Below are 8,159 nucleotides of genomic sequence, written 5' to 3' on the forward strand. Positions count from 1 at the left end.
AGATGTCGTGAATAGGTCTAGCCCTAGCTAGGGCTTCACAGCAAGCGATAGCGTCTCAATGATCGAGCCAAAGGGACATTAAACAACAAGAGGCCCATGGGCCACATCGCTCACCTGAGAAGCTTTGACCATTCTGTTCTTTAAAAGATTTCACCCTTGTAATACATATTGTGACCCTACCCTACCCCTGGGGTCATGATTTAGACAATTTGAAATCTACACTACCCCAGGATGCTTCCACATAAGTTTCAGCTTTTCTAGCCATATCTTTCTATGTAAAACTTTGATTCCCCATTGTGGCCCCATCCTACCCCAGGGGTCATGATTTGAACAATTTAGAATCTGCACTACCCTAGGATGCTTCCACATAAGTTTCAGCTTTTCTAACCCAGTGGTTCTTGAGAAGAAGATTTTTAAAGATTTTTCCTATATATTTCTATGTAAAACTTTGATTCCCCATTGTGGCCCCGCCCTACCCCCGGGGGTCATGATTTGAACAATTTAAAATTTACACTACCCCAGGATGCTTCCACATAAGTTTCAGCTTTTCTGGCTCAGTGGTTCTTGAGAAGAAAATTTTTTAATGACCCCACCCTATTTTTGATTTTTCTTTATTATCTCCCCTTGTGAGGGAACTTTGCCCGTCATTTTAACAATATAAATTTCCCTTTACCCAAGGATGCTTTGTACTAAGTTTGGTCAAAATTGGCCCAGTGGTTCCTGAGAAGAAGTCAAAAATGTGAAAGGTTTACAGACGGACAGACAGACGGACGGACAAAATGTGATCAGAAAAGCTCACTTGAGCCTTCGGCTCAGGTGAGCTAACAAACAAACGTGTGTTTTTTCTATGCGTATTTTTTTTTCTTTTTCTTTTTTTTGATATATCTGTTTTGTTTTGATGTTTATAAAACCATTTTATTGATTTTTTTTGTGTGCTGTTGATCTTCCCAATACAGAATTTGAAATGTCACCTGCTTGAGTGAAGTTTTCAAGTTTTGGCGTATACATGTATAACTAAAGGTAATTTTCATTTAAAAATTGAGTATTTTTTAACATGCAAAAGCCTACCGTATGTGACATTGAATCATTAGAATTTGAGGTTTCGCCCGAAAAAGCCAGGGAGTTCAAGTCTAGTTTGAGGCGCCCTTGGAAGAAGCTGCTACTGCCCTTTCTTACTTGATAAAATAATCTTGGGTAGAGTATATGTAAAAAAAATTATGCTTAAACTATCCCTCACTGTTTTAAATATTGCAATTAATTTCTTTTTTGCATATATCACAAGTGTTTGAGCTGTCATTGTTTAGGTTATACTGTCGTGACTACGGCAGCGTTATCAAAGTATACCTGGGCGATCGATAATTATTTAGCAGCGAGTGTTATCGTCCGTAACTTGTTACGTCATCAGACACCTTTCCACTTCGGAAACTGAGAGCGAGCACAGAAGTTTACTTTGTGTACAGTTCAATTAGAGATAAATTATAGTGCACTGCGCTGCAATAAACTGCACTGTTAAATCGGGACAGGGGTTACATGTAAGTATATTTCTCTTCCCAAAAGACAGTAAGTTCCGAAAGATTTGGATTTCGAAAGTGAAGGGAAACAAATTTAGTCCACGTGAACGTCGCTTCACCAGGGATCAGTTTACGATCAACCACGAGTTATCTTCGCCCATTTGTTGCTTAAGGAACTCGCTGTGTGCGTTGTCAGGCTGCCCCGAATCATCATCAGGTGACAATACCTGAGGGTCTTCTCTTGCTTTATCGAAGTGGGTTATTTACTGTTACAAAAGAGTCTGTAAATTTCAAAACGTGTCAAAATCAACGAATAGTCTTGGTACTCATTGGTACAAGACCTCTACGCGGTGTTCACACCAGTTGCACCGGACTGAAACGCTGAAGAAATATACGAAACCTTATGTACGAGGGGTGATCAAAATTTCGCGCACTATCTCTATATCTACAAAACCAGAATTCAGATTAGAATAAAATTTGATACATATAGCCATACACAAGTTCTATAAATAGCATTTGTTGAAGAAAGTTTTACTCCTTGGTTGTGACGTCACAGTATGAAAATGACGTCACTATGTAGGTAACTTGTGACGAATAATGTTTTTTTCAGTCGTACTCATACCTTAGAAAGCCCTTTGCCGTAGCATATAATAATTTGTACACAGTTTATTAAGATAAATGACCTCCTATAAATCCAATCGAATTGATCGTTTTAGTGAAGGAAGGCAGATGGTTAAAAATGATACAGGTCATGTTGCCCTGTGAAAGCAAGTTGAAAAGATATGTGATTTTAATTAATCAATTTGCTATTAAAGACCTCCAATTTACACTTTGAAAAATAGTTGAATATTTGAACAATAATATAATTATTAAATACCTAAGATATCGTTTACTTAAAATGATAAAAAGGAGGCACCCATTCTCTATCCACCTTGAATCAATGCCTCTCCCGAGGCAGAATATTTGTGTTTTAATGGTCGCCATGCTTGTTTTTGGAAAGGATATTCTTATCCACCCATTCTGTTGCCGAGATTTGACCATTTCTGAAAAATGAACTGTTCTTGTTATGAAAATTAACTTACATGGAAAGAAATATAAAACTCTTTCAGCTTTTGTCACAGCACGCTATGGAGGGGGTCGCGTGAACGCCAATATCACATGATTCGCGCATGCGCAGAACGGTGGCTGGTGTTCATTAAAATTGGAGAGGACTAACTTAAAATGTAATCAGCACTAAAAACAAATATTGTTTCTTTTATGGAAGTTATTCAATTAGTTTGCGAACTTTTTGATCACCCCTCGTAATTTACCTCGTGTAATTTTAAAAATACGGAGTAAATTTTTGTTAAAGATGCAAGGATCCGTGCAAAAACGCGTGAATGTGTGTATTGATAAAGGGAGATTTAAAATGTTAATCATATCAAGATTTTTTTCTCCGAGTAGTCGGTCACAAATCACAGCATATTGTAAGTTTCTCTGCTATAGCAATATGCCGACTCCTAACCTTGGCTTGAGATAAAGACTAAGTAAAACACCTTTGTTAACATATACAGATATAGGGTGTGTTGCAAATGACTTTAAAAATTTACTCACTCTGAAGATTATTTCTAAGATCTTTATATGTGCACGGTTTTTGTCAATGTTTTTGCAAATATTACCGGTAGGTATGCTTGATAAATATTTGAACCTAGTTGAATGACTTACGGGTGATTACGTCACTTCAGGATATAAGATATAGGCATCTTGTTCCCAAAAAGTTCTCGTAAATGATTGAATACTGTTTAACGTCCCTCTCGAGAATTTTTCACTCAATGGAGACGCCAACACTTACCAGTGGAGAGCTGCAACATTTTCTCCTAGACTCGGCACTCAGGGCCATTGAGCAGGGAGGGATCATTTTCGTCCCAGCACCTACTGCGACACGGGACCTCGGTTTATACGGTCCCACCTTACTCCACACGAGGTAAACAAGTCGAATTTTGTTGGATTCCGAATTACATTGGTATTCCGGGTCATAGCAGGGCCAATAGTTCTGCAAAAAACTGCTCTTTAATCTGAAATTGTACCTTCTAATATTCCATAGACGGATCTTAAATACTTAATATGCGTGTGTATGTTGTCTAACGTCCCTCTCGGGAATTTTTCACTCATAAATGTATGAAGACGCCACCACTTGCCGGTGGAGAACTGCAAAGTTCTTTTGTGCTGTACTCGGCACTAATTATAAGTGCCATTGAGCAGGGAGGGATCTTTTTCATGCCAGCACCTACCACGACACGGGACTGCGGTTTATACGGTCTCATCCGAAGGGCCGGTCTCCACGTTCCATATTGAGATTCGAACTCGAGACGTAAGGATTAACTCCTTCGCGACTCTAGAGTGAACGCTTTAACCACTGCACTAGGTGGGCGATTCTCTATAGCAATGATTTTTGGATTTTGTGATAATCGTAAATTGTATACCATACAAAACAAAGTTAATCATCTGACTTTGGATTAAAACGTCAGGACGAAGTAAATATTTCAAGAGTAAGAATCGAACATTCAAGGTTTACCTATTCATATTTACTAAGCGGTGAACATCAACCAAAATGCATAATTATCCTCTTGTGACTGTGTTATTACTATATACCATATATTTTATAATTTTTCTGACTTTACGCCTGATTGAACTTAACTTTTTACTGATGTGCAAACAGTGCGTGATCTTTTTACAAATTATGCAAGTCCTTGTACAATTTTAAAATTATACTTATACAAGAAACTGAATTTCAAAATAATTTAGCACTTTTGCAATTTTCAATTAAACTGTTTTTAATATTTAATTCAATGTCTGTCGGATGGAACGTATAAGGGTGCCCCATGTCAAGGATTACAACTCTTTCGACACGCAAAATATCGTTTCTCTGGTTTTCGAGAAGAGTAGGCTCATTGGGGGCCGCCAGAGAAACCCAAAAAAAATTTCAAAACCGTTCATAGAGTATTTAAACTCATACCTCCGAAATATGGCTGAAATATTGCCGACTCGGCGTAAAACAACAATAATCAATCAATTGATTAAACATTAGAGATGAGATCAGCTGCAATAAAGGAGTGAACATCCCCTGGCGATCGGTCACACGCGCCATTATTATATGAAGCGTTGCATAATATATTCTTGCAGATAATACATAATTTCATATAAATTTTTAGTAAATATTTCATGTTGAAAAGGTCAGTTAATTTACGCAGAGCTTCGATAGATATGCTACAGTACCAACATCGTCAGGTCATGCCCATACACGGGTTTTCCTTGTCATAAAACTAGCAACTGTTGAATTCGAATTAAAACGGCTCCACGTTTCTAAAAGTATGCGATAACTGGAAATCGTTTAAGAGGCATCTTGATAAAATTTTATGAAGGCACAACTTTTTTTTACCATTACTTGGTTTTACAACTAAATGTACTGGAATACTAGTCGGTAGTTGGACAGGCGCAAATGCGGTGATAGATTTAATTTATTTAGAGTGATGAATTACTTTTAGCATAGAAATACTCAATCACTTGTGTGCATGAAAATCTCTGTATGTGTTAATATGGATACATATGTCCTTAACCGGACATCACTAAATTTGTTCGAATTGTCAAAGTTGTTTCAAACAAGTCACTTTGCAACATAACAATTTTAGTGATTATGCCAGTCATCACTGAAATAATAATCTCTTCTCTTTCTGTATGGATCTTGTATACAAAGTGCTGTATTTGTCAAAATTTTCATGTTGATTTCCCTGATCTGTAGATAAAAATAAAAATATATTAAAATGTGCTTTGAAACATTATGAACAATCATAATAGGGGAGGGGGGAGGGGCAACAGTCATAATTGCAATTCCTGAAACGAGATTGGTTCAGACCATCGGACTTTAGCAATCTACAATATTTGCATACTTCAGATAAATCCTAATCATTATCACTTTCCCAATCATTATCAATACCTGATAAATGCTCCATATAGCTTAAGCCCCCTTACTTCCGATGATACATTAATTTATTTCATTTTACATAAATTTAGCTTACGAAAAGGAGTAGATTCCAATTAATTTTAAAACAAATAAATATAAATCCTTAATCAGCAAGTTCAAAGGAAGAGGTTTTCTTTTAACCCCAATACAAATAATCTCGTTTATTAACTACGTAATTTTGTCATATCTAGTGCATTGTAAATAGTATGACTAGATGGAAACTGCATGCGCATCCCAAAAAACCACACGACGCACGCGTTTTTCACATATGCATAGGATGGTATCAAAGCCCGCTGTGTGGTAAACTCGACGTGCTTAATTCACCTCCCACATAAACACTTGAAAGAATTCAAAACAATTAAGGTATGACGAGATGTCCATCACTCAGACAAGCACGACTGATCGCTTCTGCATACTTCGTATTTAAAAGGTGTCAATCGTGGACAAGTAGCATACCAAAGACAGGTTGCGATGGCGAAAGTACACAATACGAAAAGCTTTATTCTGCATCTTGCAGGTATGAATATACACATGCATGTCACTTATTCATAACCCAATATGGTATAAAATTTGTTCCAATATCACTAATTTTCTTTACAGCGAGATAAATTCTGAATATTTTTTATTTATTTTGCAGTCATGGTTGTTGTAATAATAGGCACAATAGATGCTGAAAAATGTAAGTAAAAAACTCTAAAATTGAAAAATAACTCTATATATAATTATAAATCATGAAGTAAATCAAAGTTCTAGTGCATGTATTTTGATTTTAAGATACAAATGAAATTATAGAAATATTCGATAGGTAATTATAAACTAGATTTAAAAATGAATAACGAGTGATGATTATTCATAATTTAAATTACCAAAAAAAAAAAGTTTTAGGGGTATCAAAGGGTTGTGTTTCATTCATTTTATTTTTAATTCATTTTAATCAAACTTTTTAAAAAATCAATATTTATAAAGGACTTTACAGTGTTCTCGCCTTGTACGCCTCCATTCTTTAAAAAAAAATTATTTTTCAGGTCAGAGTGGTCGAATCAGTGCATACAGCTACCCAGTGGAGCCATTTTACCCTGTTACAGAGACAGTAATTTTTGACCCTCCATTTAGTGACACCCCCTCAGTAATGTACGCTCTCAATTTCATTGATGTAAACTATGCCGAAAACTTCCGAGTGAATAGTTCCCTCCTGTATGTCGATAAATATCAAGCTCAACTCCAGATGTCGACGTGGCATGACACCAAACTCTATGGAATTGGTCTTTCTTGGATGGCCTGTCCTTAAAAAATGGGTGATTAGACGCAATGTGTATTTCCGGTTTATTTTACCTCAATCCACTTTAGTAACGGGTGTGCTTGCTGTTTATTTATTTATTTTGTTTAATTACCTTTTGATTATTTAAATTATTGTTATTTTTATGAATTTTATAAGCATTAACTTTATATATTTTAGTATTTATTTTTATATATATTGATTATACATTCATAACTCGTGTTTTGCCATAATGTTAATAATCATTGTTTTGCCATTTTCATGCACGTACGCAATGTACAATGTTTAAAACATTTTGCATTTGAGTTATCATCATGATAATTTTTTTGCACTTATTTACTCGCTCAAAATCGTTTACTTTACATGTATATTAATATTTTGAAAATGAAATGACTAGAATTGATTAAAATTAAAAATCATGGAATGTGTGTATTGTACAAAAAATCGAAAGCAGACATATTTTTGGATTGAAAATGCAGTAATAAAATAAAAACAACAAGATGTGTATGTGAAACATTGATGGCAGCTTATGAGATGAAATTTTTGTACATGTATATATATTTGTTTTAAAAACCCATATATTTGTAATGCATCAATAAAAAATAAAGAAAAATGAAAAAAAGAATTAAATATTTTAAAAGAATAGAATAAATGTATGAAGAAAAGATATATAGTTCTTTTTTTAATGTATATCAATAAGCTACGAGAACAAATGATGATAATTTAAAAAAGAATTAAATAAAAGTCATTTTTAAAGTGTAGAACTCTTAGCAACATAAATGTGTTTTTAGGACCTACGACGTGGAAGTGGTTCTAACATAGCATGATACTAAAACCTATTCTCAATATTACAATGTAGCATAACACAACACCAAGCACATTCCTGGACATATCCGTCTGGCGGGGGAGGAATAAGCCAGATACTTATGATCCTATTCTGATAATTCTCAGATTTTTATTACTATGGAATGGAAGTTGTTTTAAATTGCATTTCTGACTCGTTTCACTTGACCACGTTTTTTGCAATGCGGGCAGTGGAAGGAATGGTAATTGATCCATCTGTCAATGATTGTGTATTTGATGGTGGATGAATTTTACAAAAAAAAATTATTTATTTTTTCTCTGTTCCTCACTCACAGGAAGCCAAGCCTCAAGGGGAACAAAAAGATGTTTAGCATCGGACGAAGTTAAAAATTTCCTCTGTCATGGAGTGCCCCTCTGGCATCCATTAATTGACAAACCTGGATTTCCTGTAGGCGGTCAATTAACTCAGGCAATTTGAAGTACGCCAGTCACCAATAACCTTTATTTTGCTGTTCATTGCCTCACAGAAATTATTTTATCAAAGAAAGGTGAGTAAAAAATAGAATTT

General features: G+C 35.2%; 1 protein-coding gene across 1 annotated transcript; it reads left to right on the forward strand.

Annotated features, from left to right (window-relative positions):
- Positions 1–5,894: 5,894 nt before the first annotated feature.
- On the forward strand, positions 5,895–6,858 carry LOC134261810 (uncharacterized). Its single transcript, XM_062744206.1, has 3 exons — positions 5,895–6,028; positions 6,149–6,190; positions 6,537–6,858. Exons 1-3 carry the CDS (start codon positions 5,983–5,985, stop codon positions 6,797–6,799), a joined length of 351 nt encoding a protein of 116 aa, XP_062600190.1. The 5' UTR covers positions 5,895–5,982; the 3' UTR covers positions 6,800–6,858.
- The last annotated feature ends 1,301 nt before the right edge of the window (positions 6,859–8,159 follow it).

Source organism: Saccostrea cucullata, unplaced genomic scaffold, assembly GCF_032062105.1.
Source record: "Saccostrea cucullata isolate Sc308-1 unplaced genomic scaffold, CSIRO_AGI_Scuc_v1 ctg12272, whole genome shotgun sequence".
Classification (NCBI taxonomy): domain Eukaryota; kingdom Metazoa; phylum Mollusca; class Bivalvia; order Ostreida; family Ostreidae; genus Saccostrea; species Saccostrea cuccullata.